This window comes from Polypterus senegalus, chromosome 14 (assembly GCF_016835505.1).
Source record: "Polypterus senegalus isolate Bchr_013 chromosome 14, ASM1683550v1, whole genome shotgun sequence".
NCBI classification, from domain to species: Eukaryota; Metazoa; Chordata; class Cladistia; order Polypteriformes; family Polypteridae; genus Polypterus; species Polypterus senegalus.
In genome coordinates this window covers 53,969,879-53,991,486 of record NC_053167.1, presented here as the reverse complement: position 1 = coordinate 53,991,486, position 21,608 = coordinate 53,969,879, and the positions used below count along the sequence as shown (strand labels likewise).

The window sequence follows — 21,608 nt, the reverse complement described above, 5'->3', positions numbered from 1 at the left end:
AAAACTTGAATGTATAAAGTCATTGCTGGAATATATAAAGTAAAAACTTGAATATATAAAGTCAGTGTCAGAATATATCAAGTGCTGACTTTATATATTCCAACGCTGACTTTATACATTTAAGATTTGACTTTATATATTCCAGCGCTTACTTTATATATTCAGAAATATTCCAACCCCGTCTTTATATACTCAGGTTTTGACTTTATATATTTGGGAATGACTTTATATATTCAAGTTTTGACTTTATATATTCAGAAACAAGTTTTGACTTTATATATACCGAAGCTGACTTTATATATTCAAGTTTTGACTTTATTTATTTCGACAGTGACTTTATATAATCAAGGTTTGACTTTATATATTTGGGAATGGCTTTATATATAAAACTTTTGACTATAGTTAAATTTAGTCATCATTGCATAACTTTTTCTTTACCATAGAAATTTAAAGACTAAATTCAACTTCCATTCCTAACAAAGATATTTCTGGCGACTAAATAGAACCTACGTATATCCAAATTCGAGCTATTGAGCCGTCGCCTTCCTGCCTGCCTGAATAAGTCACCCTTGCTTCGCTCTTACTTTTTTACCATTCATTTAATCATGGCTAGTGGCAGAAAAATTATAAAATGGAAGGAGGATTACACCGAGTATGGCTTTACCAAAACAATTATTGATGGCGAATCGATTATTTATAAAGCTTCAATTGGTGATCTGTTTTTCTGTGTTAACCTCATATTTTGTCATACTTCTTCTCAAACCAAGGGGGTGCAAGGGTAAAATGAATCGGGAAGCACTGATCAACATAATCGGTGTACCAGAAAATCATGCATTGACATAAGTTCCCCTTTGCTTGTATTGCAAAGTGTGATTAAATGCGTGATTTTTTAATGCAATATGGAGCACATGCATCAAAGCTTCTCAGCTGTGCTTGTGCTAAGAAAAGGAAAGATTTTAAAAATAACGTAACACGATTGTCAATGTAACCTTTTGTAAGTAGTGCCTGGAGGATTCAGTGTGGAGAAACTGTACAGACAGCATGTGTATTAACTTGTGGATTTTTCTGTGAGTATTTGGTAGCAGCGTCACAAAGTCGCTTCCGTAAAACTGCGTGCGTTAGCTGCGGAGCTCAGCTCAGAGCGAAATGAGGTGAATGGGAGGGGAGATGATGACGTGACTCCCCCACCCACCTTAACTGTCAATCCCCCACAAACACAGTCTCTCACTGTGTCGGATTATTTATCAGGAGGAGAGGTACATTTTCCAAATAATGTTTGATCAAACTCCACTCTGATCACTCCCATGTGCCCCAATCACATTTGGAAATCCTGCGTAATGAGAATGTAAGGCTGATTGTGAGATTCTTTATGGAACTGTTGGTGTTTTTGCCTGTGTACCTGCAATGGCATGAAACGCTTCTTTTATTGTCTGCACACGCAGGTGTCCAGGAAACACTATGAAACCCCGAAGAAAATATTTCAGAGCCAAACAAACTTTACGAATTGCCTGGCAAACTGCACTTTTAGATAGATTTTCCACATCGCCTACAGTATATAAAAAAAGTGCCGCTACCAAAAAACCTCAAAGCAATGCATACTGTCTGTGTGGTTGTGAGAGCCCAACTTTTCCTAGTTTGACTTCGAATATAAGGTTCTAATAAATCTTTGAGTTGCAGTATTCCCCCTCAGCTAAAGCGGTATCTTTCAAAAAGAATATCCTCCGGGAGCAATAAAGGATCTTGCCGATCGCGCAAAACCCTCTCTATATGAAATTCTCTTCTTATAATTTGCACACCGATATCAATTAGTAGCTCATTCATGAACGGCAAATCCATGACTGAATGAATTCCATGCACGGAAACTGATTAAGTGTGTGAGCTAATCCTTGTTTACAGAGGATTTGGATCTGCTGCTATGACAACACATACAGCAAGAGTTTAGAAAAACCGACAGATCCAGGATCATGCCAAATCGTCAACAATTACATCCGGCTAAACGAGTAATCCACGTACAAAAAATACCCCCCAGATCAAGAATGATCAACAAAATCTGATTTGCAATGGGGAAGATAAAAGCTTTGAGAGTATTAAGTAATAGTAACCAAAGCAATATGTAATGGTTTGACATAGTTTGCAGCAATTAGAGCTTCCTTTCTTTTTGTCTACAAAAGGAATACATCTTGAATGAATTTAAATCTAAGGACTTCAATGCAACACTCTGAAAAAAACTTCAGTCACTGGTTTCTCATTTGGATTCTGCATAATTTCCTGTTTGGTAACACACTTGTTAGGCTTGACACTGAAGTGTTTTTTTATACATTACTGATAGAGAAATGTTACAGAAGATTATTGATTCTTATCTGCAAGTTTCAGATGTTAAGGCTATTTGTACTCCAGTCTAAAACCTCCATTCTAAAAAAGTAGCATATTGTAATAAATAAGTGTAATGCAAATTGTAACAATTATTCCAACAATCCTCATGTTACTAAATGATAAATTGCTTTATTAAGTAAGAAGAAGCAGACATTTACATCAGCGTTGCGCACTTTTATGTAAAATGAATAATGTATGAAAATAATGCCCTTCAGAATGAAATAAAGTGTTCTTTAGCCTATACTAATGCAGTTTTACTTGCTACTCCTTTTTTTTATGTTAAGGTTATGCACCATGGGGTAACACTGACGCTTTAACACCTGTAAGGCATTGTCTGTGACATAAATTGAATGTGGGTCATGATGTACAATTTCCCATTTACTTTACATTTACTTAGTGACTTGGTCTTCGGAGAATCGTTTGCCAAAGATATTTTGGTGGTTCAAAACTTCTTTTGTTGTTGGCTGAATCTGGTTTCTAGCTCTTGCATATCACTGTAACTGTTCAATGTGGAATCTGTTTAAGTGTGCCATGCACTTGGTTGTGTAACCAGAGTAAGGTACATCAGTCTTGCAGTACTTGCATATAGTAATCATTCTGTCACTGTTTTAGCCATGTGAATGCACAAAAAAAAATCCAAAGAAGTTCCTCAAGTCATTTTGTTTTCCATTCCCATAAAAGGCTCCAAGGTTTTTATTAACACTAGAATTACCAGAGCCTACGAGAAAACTCATAAATACAGCCCACCTTAAATCCGTTCGCACTTCTCCGTCAGCGTCTTTTGTCCTGTAAATGTGCCGATTATGACAAGCAGCATGCTATTCCATCACCCACCGTTGCAGAATGTTCAAAAAGTTCTCCCAGCTCATGCCTTGTTTGATTATCTGGGAGTGAAGTGCTGGAGTTTTAGAGTGGAAATATTAGATCATTATTTGGAACACATGCATTTCATGTGTGTTCCGTTTCTATAATAATCTGTGTAAACACATTGTTAAAACTGAAACTTTTTCATATTTTAGTAATAAATGTTACAAAATGTAGGCATAAACTATAGAATGTGTGAAGCCTGAAGTCCAAAGATCAAATAAACACTTTCACAAAGGGTTCAAGGACGGTACAACAGCTTCCGTGGTGTAGCGGTAAGATTTGCTGACTTATAATCAAGAGTCCTTGGTTCGATCCTGACGGTCTCCTATATTTACTGTTTTCAGTATTGAGCTGCTCTTATTGTTAAAATTATATAGTACACACATTTGGTTTGCGTCTGTAACAGACAGTGTACATTTATAGTACTGTACTTGAAAAAGTTTTACAGTTCAGCGCTATATGCAAAAAAAAGAAAGAGACAAATATATGGGACATTGGGTATAAATTTATGGTACTTGTAAAAGTTAGCTTTTTTCAGTTTTATTCTCTTAATCACAATCACACTCTAACACCCCAAAACCCCCATGTCTCCTGGTCTGACTAAGTAACAAAGCCAGCGTAAATTAACACCCGATCTGACGCGGTTCGTTTTCAAATAATATTGCATTAGTGTGATGATGTTTTCAGATTGGAACTATTCAGTTCATAAAATGATTTCTTCAAAATGTCACATATATTGTCTCTTTCTATAGGGTGTGTAATAGAAACCACAGCATAGAGAGAAGTGTGCGCATTGCAACAGGTACACATGTTGTAAATGTAGGAAGGACTGTCCTTGCATATGTGTGAACTGTTAATATTTGAATTTGATGATTGCATATAGTGCTGAACAGACCTCATAAAAGGTCATAAAATTAATAATTTCAAATAGCATATATACCTTCGGCTGTTTTTTTTTTGACATCATAAACCATAAGGTGCGTACTAATTCTGTGTGAGCTGGAACACTCAATAAAAATTAAAGTGACGGTGAGATACGAAGAAGGCAGATTCACCAGCGTTTGTGTGTCAGCTTTTATCCCTCCAGATCAGAGAACGTCCAGTTCCATTGCCTCAAAACACTATTCACATCTACAGTTACTCCCAGTCTCAAATAAAAACTAACAGCGGTCGTATGTACCGTGATCGTGACTGAGAGAATAAAAGTGAAAAACAAAAAGGTAACTTTTACAAATACAGTACTATAAATGTACACGGTCTGTTACAGACGCAAACCAAGTGTGTGTGTGTGTACGTACTGTAAAATATTAACAATAAGAGCAGCTCACTATTGAAAACAGTAAATATAGGAGACAGTCAGGATTGAACCGGGGACTCTTCATTATAAGTCAGCAAATCTTACCGCTACGCCACGGAAGCTCTTTTACCGTCCTTGAACCTTTTTTGAAAGTGTTTATTTGATCTTTGGACTTCAGGCTTCACACATCCTATAGTTTATGCCTACATTTTGTAACATTTATTACTAAAATATGAAAAAGTTTCTGTTTTAACAACGTGTTTACACAGATTACTGTAAAAACGGAACACACGTGTTGCAAAAAAAAAAAAAACTATTTTTTCCACTCTAAAACTCCAGCACTTCACTCCCAGATAATCAAACAAGGCATGAGCTGGGAGAACTTTGTGAACTTCTATGATGGTGGGGGAGATGGAATAGCAGGCTGCTTGTCTTAATCGGCACATTTACAGGACAAAAGACGCTGACGGAGAGGTGCGAACGGATTTAAGATGGGCCGGATTTACGAGTTTTCTCGTAGGCTCTGGTAATTCTAGTGTTAAGCATTTCCTTTTTTAAGAGGCAACAAACCGCTAAATGACTTTACCAAAAAAAGGCAGGAGAGACCAGGTATAATGGAGGTCAATTACAGAACATTATGGGAAGTCCCCCTTTGTGGCTGGCCAGGGGCCTCATGTATAAACGGTGTGTATGCACAGAAAGGTTGCCTAAGAACGTTTCCACATTCAAATCGTGATGTATAAAACCTACACTTGGCGTAAAGCCACGCACTTTTCCACGGTACCTCATACCCTGTGTCGTACGCAAGTTCTCCGCTCGGTTTTGCAGACTGGCGGCACCCAGCATCAAAGCAGTGCTGCTGTTCCTGTGTGGTTACCCTTTATTTCTTAGAACCACATTTCTGACGCAGCTTTATAAATACACTGAAACTAACCGCATATTGTTTATTAGTGTAATGCACCTGATTGTAGATTACCTGTAACAATATAATGGCCCAAGGAATAGCCATAGTATTCCAAATACCATAACTGCTTTAGCATTGTTACTCTCACTGCACCATCTTCTTCTTCCTTCAGCTGCTCCCTTTAAGGGTTGCCACAGCGGATCATCTTTATCCATATTACTCTCACTGCACCACTCAGTTTTTATATCACTGTATCTGAGTGGGGAATCACTGCAGCAGCTGATCGGAAACAGAATTATCGATATACAGCATCAAGCACACGCTGCCAAAGCCACGGCAAAACGTTTCAAAGCCTTTCCTGTACAGAGTTCGTGGTTCAGAAACCGTTTCATCCCAAGAACTATAAACGCACTCAATCAATTGCTCCTTGTAGAACTGTTTGTACTTATAAGTACAATTACCTCACTGTAAACTTGCACTACAGTTATAATATTGAACAACCTGTGGCACTTTATAAAGCGCGTATTTACATATGATGACGATATCATTTTTAAGATGAAATGCAGAAAAATATGTTGATTATATTATACAGATAAAACTTTAACTTCATTTAAATAATCTGTATTGTTAATAATTAAACATTTGAGGACACGGTGCCGCCACGCAAGCAAGTTCACATATTGTTCCTGCCTTGCACGCTGTATATTGCTAAAGCTGGTGCGACACTGGAAGTATAAATGGATAGAATAATTAAACACGTACTATGAAGATATTTCAATGTTCCTTAAAAGTTTTGAAGAATCGTCGTTGTAAGCTTACAGATGGACTTAACGTCTATTACAGAGCTGATTGTGAGGCGATTGGTTTTTTGGGAAAAACAGTTTTGTCTTCAATCTCTCCTCTGCTACTACCTCCCAGGGTTGAAAGGGCATCCCATAACTGAGCCTGCCTTCCTTACTAGCTTGCTCATTTGGTTGGCCACTCTTGATAAGATGTTAACGGCCTAGCATACAAGAGTGTAGAAAAATCACACTGCCTACCACATATCTCTATATATATATATAAAATCCAACGCCTGTCTGTCTGTATGTCTGTCCGCTTTTCACGAGAGAGTGACTTAATGGATTTAGATTGGGTTTTTTTCTATAATTTGCTTAAACACCCCAGTTGATTTTGCCACCTCTCTCATTGCACTAAGTATCATAGCTCACTTGTAGTACTGATTTATTTGCGTGAATATGAAAGACACAGTGGGCTAAGGGAAGGGGGCGGGGTCCTCCTTACTCACGCACCAGCCTCAGGGGATATCTTACCTCTGCTTAGCTACAGTACAAGAAAACTACTTTTTTTTCCTAGACTTTACGGTTGATTTTGCAACTTCTGGCATCGCACTAAGAATCCTAATTTGCTTCCAAAAGCGATATATTTCCGCTAATCCGAGACAGAGGCTGCAGGCCGAGGGAAGGGAGAAGCGTGGTGTCAAGGATAGGGAGCCGGGCAGGGCCCTCCTCAGTGTTCTGAATAATCAAATAAAAATGACTTATATTCTTCTTTTCTATTTTGCCTTTAATTTTAGATCTGTTCTGCCATACTACTTACAGGAGACTAGTAAAGGTTAAGTGTTTTCTGTATTACTTAAATACAATTATGATTCTATGTACAACACGTTTGATTTAAAGATATTAGCAATTAAATTTTGGAAAGACTTCAGGAAAACAATCTACACTTATGACATGATGTAGAATGCCCTTCCATTTATCCTTTTAACTTAAACAAATTTTTTCTTTTACAAATATAAAATGCAAGTGAAGTTGACAAAATAATATTTGCCACAAATAATTAAAATAATTTAATGATTTTTAAAGAACAAGAAATCAAGATATAGTCAAGAACTGGATTTGGCAACCTTAGATTTACATCACTGCTGACTGCAGACATTTCTAATCCCTTGGCTTCCTCTAGACAGTGATCTCTGACATGCACAGGAACAATTTGCAGCTGAGTCCGAAGCATCTGAGAGATCACAAACCTTTCCTGGAAAACAACAGTTTAGTCTCTTCAGGCATGATGAGCAGCTGCCCTAAGTGACAGAATTTACGTAACCTTGAAGTTTTATCCACAAGGAAAGGATGACAGGGAAATTGACCAAATAATGTCACAGCAGCAGTTCTGCAGAGGTTGCACCAGACTTGGTTGGAGTTGCAATAATTTGTGGGAAAAACCTTTTGATTTACCAGTCAGTGTATATTCCAATCACCACCTACAGTTATGAGGTCAGGGTAATGTAGTTTCATATGTTTTGACCAAGAGGCCTAAATAAGATTCCAGCATAAGGTTGCTGGGTTCACATTTTATGATATGGTAAGAGATTTGTCAATATGAGAGGTTTTTAGAGCAGAACTGCTACTTTTCCAGATGAAGAGGAACGAGTGGAGGTGGTCTGGGTACACAGTTAAAATGTCCTCTTGGCACCTCCAAGAGCCATACAAGTCACAACCAATTTGAAGAGGACCAAGTATATAAATGTAGAAATTCTCCCTCTGTTAATTTTAAGAAGTCTTTGAACTCACTATGAGGAGTTAGAAGAAGATACTGAGAATAAGGAGACCTCGTCAGCTCCACTATGTATTTTTCTACTATGACCCTCAACGAAATTACTGAAAAATATGACAATGAATTAGACATGGAAGTGGAACAATAATTGTAGCTAATGAACCCAATTTGGTCCAAGGACAGGTTGGTATAGTGCGTCCGCAGCTAGGAAATTTGTGGTCACTTTTAAATACAAAATCATGCCCCGAAAAGGTGCAGGCTCCAGTCAGGCGTGGGTGTGTGTGAGTATGTTTTGCTCCATGGTTAATTGGGGAACTGGCTGACCATGCTGCATATACAGGTGCCGGTCATAAAATTAGAATATCATAACAAAGTTGATTTATTTCAGTAATTCCATTCAAAAAGTGAAACTTGTATATTAGATTCATTCATTACACAGAGACTGATGTATTTCAAATGTATATTTCTTTTAATTTTGATGATTATAACTGACAACTAATGAAAGTCCCAAAATTAGAATATAAATTAAGACCAATGCAAAAAAATGATTTTTAAAAATGTTGGCCAACTGAAAGGTATAAACATGAAAAGTATGAGCATGTACAGCACTCAATATTTAGTTGGGGCTCCTTTGGCCTGGATTACTGCAGCAATGTGGTGTGGCATGGAGTCGATCAGTCGGTGGCACTACTCAGGTGTTATGAGAGCCCATGTTGCTCTGATAGTGGCCTTCAGCTATTCTGAATTGTTGGGTCTTGCGTATTGCATCTTACTCTTCACAATACTTCATAGATTTTCTATGGGGTTAAGGTCAGGCGAGTTTGCTGGCCAATCAAGAACAGGGATACCATGGTCCTTAAACCAGGTACTGGTAGTTTTGGCACTTTGTGCAGGTGCCAGGTCCTGTTGGAAAATGAAATCTGCATCTCCATAAAGGTAGTCAGCAGCAGGAAGCATGAAGTGCTCAAAAACTTCCTGGTAGATGGCTGCGTTGACCTTGGACCTCAGAAAACACAATGGACCAACACCAGCAGATGACATGGCACCCCAAACCATCACTGACTGTGGAAACTTTACACTGGACCTCAAGCAATGTGGATTCTGTGCCTCTCCTCTCTTCCTCCAGACTCTGGGACCTTGATTTCCAAAGGAAATGAGACAGCTGAAACCCATGTCTTGCATACGTCTGTGCGTGGTGCTCCTTGAAGCACTGACTCCAGCTGCAGTCCACTCTTTGTGAATCTCCCCCACAGTTTTGAATGAGTTTTGTTTCACAATCCTCTCCAGGGTGCAGTTATCTCTATTGCTTGTACACTTTTTCTACCACATCTTGTCTTTCCCTTCGCCTCTCTATTAATGTGCTTGGACACAGAGCTCTGTGAACAGCCAGCCTCTTTAGCAATGACCTTTTGTGTCTTGCCCTCCCTGTGCAAGGTGTCAATGGTCATCTTTGGACAACTGTCAAGTCAGCAGTCGTCCCCATGATTGTGTAAGCCTACAGAACTAGACTGAGAGACCATTTAAAGGCTTTTGCAGGTGTTTTGAGTTAATTAGCTGATTAGAATGTGGCACCAGGTGTCTTCAATATTGAACCTTTTCACAATATTCTAATTTTCCGAGATACTGAATTTGGGACTTTCATTAGTTGTCAGTTATAATCATCAAAATTAAACGAAATAAACATTTGAAATACATCAGTCTGTGTGTAATGAATGAATCTAATATACAAGTTTCACTTTTTGAATGAAATTACTGAAATAAATCAACTTTGTCATGATATTCTAATTTTATGACCGGCACCTTTAAGTGTGGAAGCAGTGAGCTCAGTCAGGCACTTCAATAATGCTGTGGAAGGAGCGGCTCCTCGCACCCGTACCCTATTAAGCACCATAAGATAAAGGATCCTGAACGAAACAAAAGGGGAATGGAAAAAAACAGATTGAAAGAAAGTGAAAAAGAAAGAAGGTTAAAGGAAGGAGAGAGAAGGCATGCAGCCTGGAAGCAGACCCTAAGGAAAGCATGCAGCTGAAATTCGGGGGCTGAAAGAGGCCATTTCAGTTGAGCAATTTAGGAGCTGAAAAGACTGATGCACTGGTCGGTTGGAGCGACTCCATTTAAGGCCAGAATAAAGGTAGTGGGAGCTACGGAAATATCTTAAGGCTCAGTGAGGCATCCTGTGGATGGAGCCATGAACCACAGGGATGTGAGCCTAGCAGCAGGAGTAAGGGGCTCAGTGTGGTGTCCTGCCAGGGCAGCAGACGGCTACAGGGGCCCAAGCCTTGAAGCAACACATATGGGTTGGGTTGAACTGCCGATTGGGTGCCCCCTTGGCTGCAATGATAGTTTGGAGTTAATCTAAAGAGACTTCCATTTTATAGGGTTGCACACTTGTTTTAATGGCTTAAATTATGGCTTGTTTTTAATCTCCAATATCACTTGGACTTTTTATGGGATTATTTATTTACTGAATTTTTGCACTGCACTTTCCACACTGTTTTGCAGGAATTTTTTAATAAAAGCATTTTATGCAACTACCCCTTAACTTTGTGTGAGCGCCCTCATCTGCTAGGCTCATCTCTCGGGTATGTCACTGGTGGTGGCAGGTTCAAGAGGCTCCCAGAAGGATCCGGTAGCAAGAAGCCAACCCACACCGTCACTGATATTCTCTCATTTCATGAAAGATGGAGAAAGAACATAAGAGAATTTGTTTTGGAAAGGGATGCTGGACTGGTCTGTTTCACCACACTCAACCCTTCAAGTGCTGTTACTTTATCAAATTTATCTTCTCATAAACAAACTGTACAACTTCAAGAACCAATATTGTGAAAATGTTATAATCTGAATCCTGTATAGTAGGTGCACAATTATTAGGCAAGTCAGCTTTCTGACCTTATTATTTCCAAGTAAATTTTCCAACACTAAAAGACAAGGCTAAATGGTTATTAGATGTAAAAATTTCATGGGATGAGAGAGGATGTGGCTTAAAGTGATTAGGATGCACATCACTATTAAGCAGCTTCATTAGCTCAGGTAAAATAGGTCAAAAAAGATTGAACTGGAACTGAAAAGTGAAAAATTTTAAGAATGACTTTCAAATGGATGCAACACTCTGGAAAATGCTATATTAAGGTGTGACCACCTGACAAATTAAACATAAACAAACTCCAGGAGAAGATAAGGTGCAAATTAACTGCAAAAAAAAAAAATTAAACATGGAGCTATCAGGAAACCACCAGCCTTCAGTGCCACCATTCTGCAAAACTGCAGGCTCCCTACAGTGTCTATAAGTACAAGGTGTCAAGGGCTCAGAAACACAGCTAAGACAAAGAAAGCTGAAACACAAGACTGGGCCAAGAAATAAACGAAGACTGATTTTTTTCAAAGGTTTTATGGACAGATGCAATGAGAATAACTTTTGATGGAATAGACAGGTGGGTCCATGGCTAGAACACTATTGAACACATGCCAGCATTTCAAGTCAAGTACCAGCAAGGTGGAGGAGGGGTACTAGCGTACGCTGCTATCATTAAGGATGAACTAGCAGACATTTTGAGACTGAAGATGGACTAAAAAACAAATCACAAATCAACCAGTAGTATAAGAAGACATCAGTAGCATTCTAGAAGGCCATGATCTTTATGAAGGACAATTCTCCATCACACACATTCAGGTACTCCACTGCCTAGGTAGCCAGAAAAGGCCTCAACTTATTTCACCAAATAATGACCTGACCCCTTCCCTCATATGACTCAGCTCCTACTGAGAACTTCTAGGCTGTTCTTAAATGTGAGCCTCACAATGAAAGAACACAATACACATCTTTGAACAGCCATTGGGAGACTGTGGTTGTTGCTTCAGAAAATTTCCATTATGAACTGATCAAGAAACTGATAGACTCAATGGAGAGGAAACTGAGCATAGTTATTGAAAAGAATGATGTCTATATTGGTCATTGAATATTTCTGAAAGACAAAAAATGGTATTTGTTAATTTCTTTATGTCATTTTATCCAATTTATTTGTTGCACGTACTGCAAAACTTGGGAGAAAAAGTTATTTGTAACTTAGTTGCTTATTAATTGCAAAAACTCACTTTACCTTTGTTAAACATTCAGGTGTGATGTAAAATGAAATTTTGGATTGACCAAGCACACTGCATTTGTTCAATAATAAAATTAATGCTGAGGAATACCATTTGCCTAATAATTGAGTACAGAGATTATAGTGCCTTTCAAAGCATGTAACATAGCTGGTATTTTTATTGACAACTTCAAAAGTCTATCTAGTTCAGCTAAATGTAGTATAGCCAGTCAGCTGGAAAATCATAAGAAAAACCAAACAGGACAAACTGGTGGACAATAGAGAAAAAAATGATATATGTAAAAAGCAAGCACAGTTCACACAGGTGATCTGCTAACTTTCTGAAACCATAATGGAGGGCCACAATTGGATGCTCAGCAGAGCATGTGAAATAACCAATGCTAAATTAGATTTTCCCATTTAGTGTTCCACTGAGTACTGAACACAGAAATCTTACTCTGGTACAATGGAATAGATAACTAGCTATTGTATATATTACTTAGGATATGTATAACTTAAATAACTTCATTATATACAAGTATGTAATAAGTGACTGAAAGCCATGCCAGATTATATTTTTGACCAACATCACACAGTGATGTTAAATGTGCAACAGTGCACCAGCTACCAGCATGCCTGTTGTAGAGGCACAAATACTTACTTCAACAATAATGAATTTTCCTTTTGAAATCTCTTCATTTGGAGCATTATTATTGTTATCCTCATTTTTAAAATAAATCCAATATTTTGAACAGGTGCTGGGCTAAACTAAAACACCACTGATGCCATAAACATACCTAGTAACACAGGTTTAATTTCCATTTTTCTCTTTGTGTTTAAAACAAACAAAGGTTTATATATTTTTATATGCTATTTCTGCATGTGTCTGCCTGGCATTTTGTGTTTAAATAAAGAAATCTAGTAGAGGAGATAAAAAAGAAAAAATAATCACTGGTATAACTTGTCACATGCATTCATTGTGTTGCGCCATGCAACAATGTTTTAGTTGTATGATGTCCACGTTACCACTTTCAGCATTCATGACAAATGCAGTCCTAAAGATGCACTGGATAAAAAGACAAGAAGCAAGAAACAACAGCTGCTAGAAAACAGCTAAGGTGGGCCGCCTTCCAAGCCATGTGTTTCTGGCAGAAAAAAATGCACAAAACATTTTTGCACATCTACATGTGAACACATATTGGACTTATCTACAGTGATATGGACAGAGCTATAGAATAGAACTGATTTAAGGAGAGTGGTGTGCAGTGGATTATCTGCATTTTGTAAATGTAGAAAAAAGCGCTGGAAAAAACAGAAGTGTGAACTAAGATACTAAAATATGATAATTATATGATAATTACTTTTCTTCTGCATTTGTATTTGAGCATACAGTACTTTCTAGTAAAGCCAGTAATGGACACCTAGCTATGCGCTATCCTTATGAATCTGCTATGTTTGTGATAGTCTTAGGCCAGGGTGCTGAAATAAGCAAAAGGCTCTGCTCCACATCATAAAATCTGGACCTGAGGGTAATTCAGATTTCTCTATACTTTGATTAGTCTTACTGATGGTGCACCAAACGTCTACAACCTAAATTTATAATTTACAAAAAAAAAAAAAAACACTAAGTGCTCACATAAAAGTAAACTAGGAATAAACATCCATTAAGTACGTGTGAGAAAAAATAGAAACTGATGATGTATCAGTAGATGTCATATACAGCAAAATCTTTCCCCTTGGTAAATGAAAATTTGAAAGTGTCAGAAAAATAAACAATGTGAATGAAAGTCTAGAACTTTCTTTGGGAACTTTTTTTAAAAAGGAGTTGTTATGGAAGAAAGGAAGAAAAAGTTGAGGTGTGGAATATTAGTAGTCTTCTGAAAGTAAAAAAGAGTGAGAAGGGTCATCACTTGATCCAATCACAAATTATGTCTGTAACAGAAAGACAAACACACAAACATACCCAACCATGCCAAAAAATTAGAACAGAAACGGACAGACTGTGCAGAGAACAAATATCTCTTATTTCATAGAAAACATGAAAGTACAAATCAAGACCCCATTAAAATACTTTCTCTTGTACTACATATAAAGAAAACAAAGGGGTACAACCAGCAGCCCTCTACTACTTATGCAATTGAGTCTCCTAAAGAGGAGAAAACAACCTAAAATCTAGATACTCATGAATATGGAGTTTTATTATGAGCAAAACTGACAAAAATTACTTTGTCTCTCAGGAATGAATCCTGAAATTTCTATTTACTCAAATTGTGGGCTGGAGGACTTCTGAGCTGGTATAAAAGTTAAATTACAACTTCTTATTTCCCCTCAATATTTTAAAATGAGGGGTAACCTTAAATGACTAACTCCTGTACCAAAACCCTAGATGGCAAGAGGCTAGACAAATTTAATAAAGTTCATAAGCACTGCTAAAAAATTCTTGTTTTAGAAAAAATAAAAAATGACAAAAGATTAAGTCCAAACTGTTAAGAAATTATTGTTATTCTTTAAAATTACATCATGTGAGTAATTCACAATAGATAAACAAACTTGCTGCCTTAAATATAAAAAAGCAGACACGTACCAAACATTATGCAATCATTCATAATATCCAAAGGATCATCTTAACTGCACAGTACAAAAAGCTCACATTATTTTTAAGTGTACCGTATACCTTTAACCAATCAATAGAATTAACGTTATCAAAACCAAGTCTCTCACTATCTTGTTGCTTTCTGTAATAAGGAGTTTTTTAGTTTGCGTTTTCTACAAACACATTTAACTTGTATATGCATATTAATTACATTTTCTCAATAAGCATGTTCTTCTGGTTTTAGATGCTTGCAATGTTTTATAAGTTTATTTTTAAATGATGAGCAGCATCATTAGGACCATAAAAAGTGTGTTTCCCACACATTCAAAACAAGCAAAAACCTGCCTCAATGTCAGAATCTTCAGACTATTAATAAAAATGGTTCTTCCATTTCACACCACTGTTAATGTACCCCAGTATTATCTATTCTTATTTCAAACTTTTTTTTTTTTAATTTATTTTTTTTATTTAAACTAGATCTTATATTAGAAACTTACTACTGCCTTGTTTTACTGAAGATGCTGAGAATAAAACTCGGGCATTAATAAAAATATACAGCTGAACGTGTACTAGGTTCAAATCTAGGGTAAGCTCAGGATTTTTCTATATGAAGTTGACACATTTTCTCTGTGTCACTGTAAGCATTCTTTGGGTATTTTGTTTTCTTTCCACATTTTGAAAGTGAAGGTTTGAATATTACAAGTGTTATTCAATAATTTATCTACCTGAGTATGAAAGAAAGTAGCAAGCATGTTGAAACAAGTCAGGACATTTGTGACATGTCTCAAGGTTACTCATGCACAGTTGTGTGTCATTGCGAGTCTAACATTCCAAAAGACAGAATGTCAGTAGACAACTCGTGCAAATCAAATAAGCTTCTTCACGACAATGCGCTGGTTCACATGTCATGTCAATCAAAGGCTGCCATCTGAGAATGTGGGTTCCAGCAGCTGAACCATCCACCCTACAGTCCTGACCTGGCTCCTTCAGATTATTTCCTGTTCCGAGTTTTACTAGAAATCTCTCTGTGAACAGCAGTTTTCAAGTGATGAAGACATCAAGGCAACACCTGTTTTGAAGGTCAAACAGAAGTCAGACGCCCCAAACCCCCTCCCTCAACCCCGGGGGTTAAAGTCATTGCAGGAAAAGTATTTCAAGTGTATAGAGCTATCAGGGGGCTACATTGAAAAATAAAACTTTTTTTAAACTCTTTTCTTTCCTACTGAGGTAGATAAATTATTGAACACCTGTCATAACTCTAAACTGGGCCAGTAAAATCAATACAAATTAGACCATAGTACCATCCAGAATTGGTTTCTTATTATACAACTAATCCTGCATAAAAAGGCTATACCCTCGCATATCAATAAAATGCAGGTTAAGAAAAGGTTAAGAAAAATAAATATTTAATAAAACACTACTGTTAAAATTAATATCAGTTTAAAACTTAAAATCTGAGAAAAACCTGAGTTGAATTTGGTACAAGAATAAGCTAACCTAAAAGTAGTAATATCTTTCACGAGTAACTGAGTAAGTGACTCACCTTGCTCTTTTATTTGTCGAATTTGCCGAACTGTCTCTTTCAAAATTGCACACTTGTCAGGTTTAACATTGAAATTATCAATATCACTGAGATTGGCTGAGATTAATTCGGCCAACTCCTCAATATACTTGCTTTCCTGTTCTCGCCGACGCTTCTCACAGCTGAAAGAAGAACAGAGGGGATTTTTTTTCTGTTACAACAGTTATCTTCTGCAAGGCTACTATGGTAGAAATTCTGATGCAGACCTTAAACTCTGTGTTTCACAGGAGGACAGCTTGCGTTTGCGACTGGAATTCAAGGGGTCCAAGGAGTTCTCTCCCAAACCACTCATTTTGTGCACATATCAGCAACTGCAAGAAAACCGACAGATGAATTATACAATTGCAAGAAACATGTCTAATGATTTATAGTATATCACCTTAAAAAATATTTTCAATCAATTTCATGTGTTAGTTGTTCCCTGATCACACTGGTCACTTCTCTTGCCTATGCTCCAACTAGAAAAACAAAACAAATGTAAGCAACTGTATCTCAAATGTAAGTTACCTTAGATATAGACGTTAACCAAATAATAAGTAATAATATTATTAGATCACTGGATATGGCTACTCTTGAACATTCTATAAACAGCCAATGACTAAAATATTCATATTAACATCTGCTTCTTCTAATGACTTGATTTTTGTTGGTGGTCACTACAAAACACAAATTTACAAGAAAATGTATTCTTTTGTCTTAAAATAGGCAATCAGTATTAATAACGGTAAAAATGTGTATATATTATCATTATTAGATGTTTACAATTTTCATTCATTTACATCCTATTTTTTGTCAGTTGTATGTGCTCCACCTTTAAACTGCACAGAATTCTGGAAAGCATAATTTTTTCGTTTTGGAAAAACCCTGTGTTTAAAGTAAGCAGACATGTATGTAAATATAAGGGATTTTGTTGGTTAGGAGTGGGAATCCTTTTCAAAGTCCACAGAAGCAACTGAATATAAAAGTGGAGTAACCCATGTGAGACCCATTAAGTTTAAACTGAAACTGTCAGTCCCAAATTCTCTAGGACCAGAGGTCACCATATTCTTCTCTGTCCTTCCCTTTATTCTACCGACGAAGCAACAGCTACCCTCACATGTCTGGCTTTATACTTTTACTCTTTGATGTGATTCTCTCAACATGTGCCTTTACTACTCCACGTGCGTCTCAAACTCGCACCTACTCAGAGACTGCATCCCCAAAGACAAACTGACCAATATCATCACAACCAACCTGACCAATCAAATTGCTCTGAGGATCTGGACATTAGTGTTTTATTATATAGTAGATAGATGTTGCAAGATAAAAAAAAAAATCCCACAGGTTAGTTTTCTGGTTTTATAACAACAGCACAAAAGTCAAATCTCTCCCTTGGGACGAACAAAGTTTGATCTATTTACCTATTCATTCCAGATCAGAATGCAAACCAGGTCACCTGCAGCTGTGAGGCAGTAGTGCTAACTACTGACAATACCACCTGCATTGTCAAAATTCAAAACTATATGATGCATTTTAGAGTGTTAATTACATTTGAAACACTGTAAACATATATAGAAGATGCTTTTATGGATGTCTAAGGCCTACGCAGATGGACAGTTCTTGTCATGTTCACATAATAAAGCACAAAAAGGATTTAAATTGGCAACCATAGGGTTTAAAGCCTTACATCACAATGACTATCAGTACTATTTTAAGGCTTTAAAGCATAGTTTCCTAACAAAACTATCACATATTTAGAAATTATGCTAATCTACTCTAAATATATAAAATCCTAAGCCTAAAAGTGTAATGATTTTGTGCAACGATTTTATGTGATGTTTTTATGTCACATTTTTTATCATGCTTTAAATCTAGCTTATTTTAAAACCTACATATATATGTTTGGTATCATTCTTTTCAGAATTTATCAAACTTCAATGTAATGTTGTTAGATTTTCAGGTTCTTGTTCCATTTTTAAAATATAAACTAAAAATATCAAGAACTCATGTCCCACGAGATGAGACTTAACCAAGAGTGCCAAAAGATTTAACCACGCATGGGGCAGGAAATAAAAGACAAAGAGTAGGACAGCAGCTGTACAGGCTTTTAAATGTTTGAAGCACAGCACAAATTGCAGGTCATGAGGCATGACAGCAGCAGCAAGCCAGCAGCTAATCAAGTAAAGGGGAGGTTTAAAAAATAAAAAAAAAAACTGTTTCCCATTGTATCACAATTTAAGAGGGTGTTTTGGAGCGACCGAGTCTCCTTGGGGTGCATTCAGCCCCACCCCCTCTTCACAACGAGAGCAGCAGACTGGCCACAACTAGGGGTTGGGCGCCGAAGGTACCAGGATGGCTTGCCCCCTAGTATTCTATAATATTATTAACGCTAAACAAAATATTCAGAGTTCTCAAACTTAACTCCTCCAAAGTCCCCCAGTGTACTATAAGAATATGTGATGCAGCCCTAATCATGCCATTATATTTACCCTCTGACACTTTTGCTGCCGTCTTAAATTGCTTGTTTTAGAATTTACATCCATTTACAAATTCATTTTTGATATTACACTGCCCATATCTGTTTGATGCATAATACAAAATGATGAGCCATTTCAAAAACAGTCAATACATATTTATTAAAATTATTTTTACTAGTATCTTAACTTTTTTAATCATAATATAAAACAAGTACCCATTTTTAGGGATAAACAACAACAAGTAATTACCAAAATACATATTTGACAATACAATCTTCTCACTACTCAGTCAGCTTAAGTACAAACCGGATTCCAAAAAAGTTGGGACACTAAACAAATTGTGAATAAAAACTGAATGCAATGATGTGGAGATGGCAAATGTCAATATTTTATTTGTAATAGAACGTAGATGACAGATCAAACATTTAATTCGAGTAAATGTATCATTTTAAAGGAAAAATATGTTGATTCAAAATTTCACGGTGTCAACAAATCCCAAAAAAGTTGGGACAAGTATCAATAAGAGGCTGTAAATTTGAGCATAACGAAGAGCTGGAAGACCAATAAACACTAATTAGGTCAATTGGCAACATGATTGGGTATAAAAAGAGCTTCTCAGAGTGGCAGTGTCTCTCAGAAGCCAAGATGGGTAGAGGATCACCAATTCCCACAATGTTGCGCAGAAAGATAGTGGAGCAATATCAGAAAGGTGTTACCCAGCGAAAAATTGCAAAGACTTTGCATCTATCATCATCAACTGTGCATAACATCATCCGAAGATTCAGAGAATCTGGAACAATCTCTGTGCGTAAGGGTCAAGGCCGTAAAACCATACTGGATGCCCGTGATCTCCGGGCCCTTAAACGACACTGCACCACAAACAGGAATGCTACTGTAAAGGAAATCACAGAATGGGCTCAGGAATACTTCCAGAAACCATTGTCAGTGAACACAATCCACCGTGCCATCGCCGTTGCCAGCTGAAACTCTACAGTGCAAAGAAGAAGCCATTTCTAAGCAAGATCCACAAGCTCAGGCGTTGTCACTGGGCCAGGGATCATTTAAAATGGAGTGTGGCAAAATGGAAGACTGTTCTGTGGTCAGACGAGTCACGATTCAAGTTCTTTTGGAAATCTGGGACGCCATGTCATCCGGACCAAAGAGGACAAGGACAACCCAAGTTGTTATCAACGCTCAGTTCAGAAGCCTGCATCTCTGATGGTATGGGGTTGCATGAGTGCGTGTGGCATGGGCAGCTTGAATGTCTGGAAAGGCACCATCAATGCAGAAAAATATATTCAGGTTCTAGAACAACATATGCTCCTATCCAGACGTCATCTCTTTCAGGGAAGACCCTGCATTTTCAACAAGATAATGCCAGACCACATTCTGCATCAATCACAACATCATGGCTGCATAGGAGAAGGATCCGGGTACTGAAATGGCCAGTCTGCAGTCCAGATCTTTCACCTATAGAGAACATTTGGTGCATCACATAGAGGAAGGTGCGACAAAGAAGGCCCAAGACGATTGAACAGTTAAGAGGCCTGTATTAGACAAGAATGGGAGAGCATTCCTATTTCTAAACTTGAGAAACTGGTCTCCTTGGTCCCCAGACATCTGTTGAGTGTTGTAAGAAGAAGGGGAGATGCCACACAGTGGTGAAAATGGCCTTGTCCCAACTTTTTTGGGATTTGTTGACACCATGAAATTCTGAATCAACATATTTTTCCCTTAAAATGATACATTTTCTCAGTTTAAACTTTTGTTCCGTGATTTATGTTCTATTCTGAATAAAATATTAGAAGTTGGCACCTCCACATCATTGCATTCAGTTTTTATTCACGATTTGTAGTGTCCCAACTTTTTTGGAATCCGGTTTGTATTACTTTTTAAATTAAGCAAAAAATGATTAAGTATTTCAAAAACTAAAACAACAAAAGTAATTTTTAAAATGCAGAATTAATCACTGCAAACACTGTTTCATTACTTAATTACAGAAGGTACTTCAGTATGCTTTGGATTTAGCACTGGAAGATTTCCACTGGCGAAGTCATTCTCCAAGTGTGTGGCGTGCCATGACACTACAGGGTAGTCACTCAAAACTTAAGTCAAATATAACAATGCCTATCCTGACTTCGGGTTCACTATTAGTGTGGCCCAAGATGAGGATAGATCATTGTGTCTTTTATGTCTGAAAATTCTGGAAACTGACAGTATAAGTCCAAACTAAGAATGAAAATAGAAACATTATATCCTAGTTACATCAATAAATCATTTGACTTTTTCAGAGAAAAGTAAACACACCGTGAGTAGGAAAGTCGCTTTGTAAAAACCTTAACAGTGAATACCAAAGCACAAATAGCCGTATACAAAGTCACCAACAGAGTTGCACAAAGCAAGAAATAACACACAATAAAAGAGGAGCACATTCTCCCTGCAGCCTTGGATATAACGTCTGTTATATGGATGAGACCAGCAGTTCAAAGCTATCCCGCTGTCAAGCGACACGACTACAGGAAGCATATATGACATTTCAAATGACTTGGAAGAACAGCTCATTGAAAAACTAAAAGAACAGGCGTTTTGCTTTACAAGTTGATGAGACTACTGTAAAGACAATTTGTTCATTGCTTACATGCGCTTTGTTGATGCTCATTTGCTGTTTTTGCAAATATGTGCCATACAGAGAGATAACTAAGGAACTATTTAAGATTCTTGACTGTTATCTGACAGAACACGGGCTGAAATGGAAGTACTGTGTGAACATTTGCAAGGATGGTGCACAGATCATGCCATGGTAAAGAAGTGGATTGCAGGCCATAATCAGTAGTGTCTCACCAAACGAACAATGAACACACTTCTTTTTACACAGAGAAGCACTGACATCAAGAAAGATTAGCC

At 37.3% G+C, this 21,608-nt stretch overlaps 1 protein-coding gene across 7 annotated transcripts in view; it reads right to left on the bottom strand.

The window, feature by feature from the left end:
* Positions 1 to 21,608, bottom strand: part of ncoa3 (nuclear receptor coactivator 3) — a 273,711-nt gene that overhangs the window by 105,361 nt on the left and 146,742 nt on the right. For all 7 annotated transcript variants that reach the window (XM_039734693.1, XM_039734687.1, XM_039734686.1 and 4 more), the window contains 2 exons: positions 16,455 to 16,559; positions 16,210 to 16,370 (listed from right to left, as the gene is read on the bottom strand). In XM_039734693.1, the coding sequence (XP_039590627.1) occupies positions 16,210 to 16,370; positions 16,455 to 16,540 (247 nt within the window). In that variant the 5' untranslated portion in view covers positions 16,541 to 16,559. The remainder of the gene's footprint in view (positions 1 to 16,209; positions 16,371 to 16,454; positions 16,560 to 21,608) is intronic.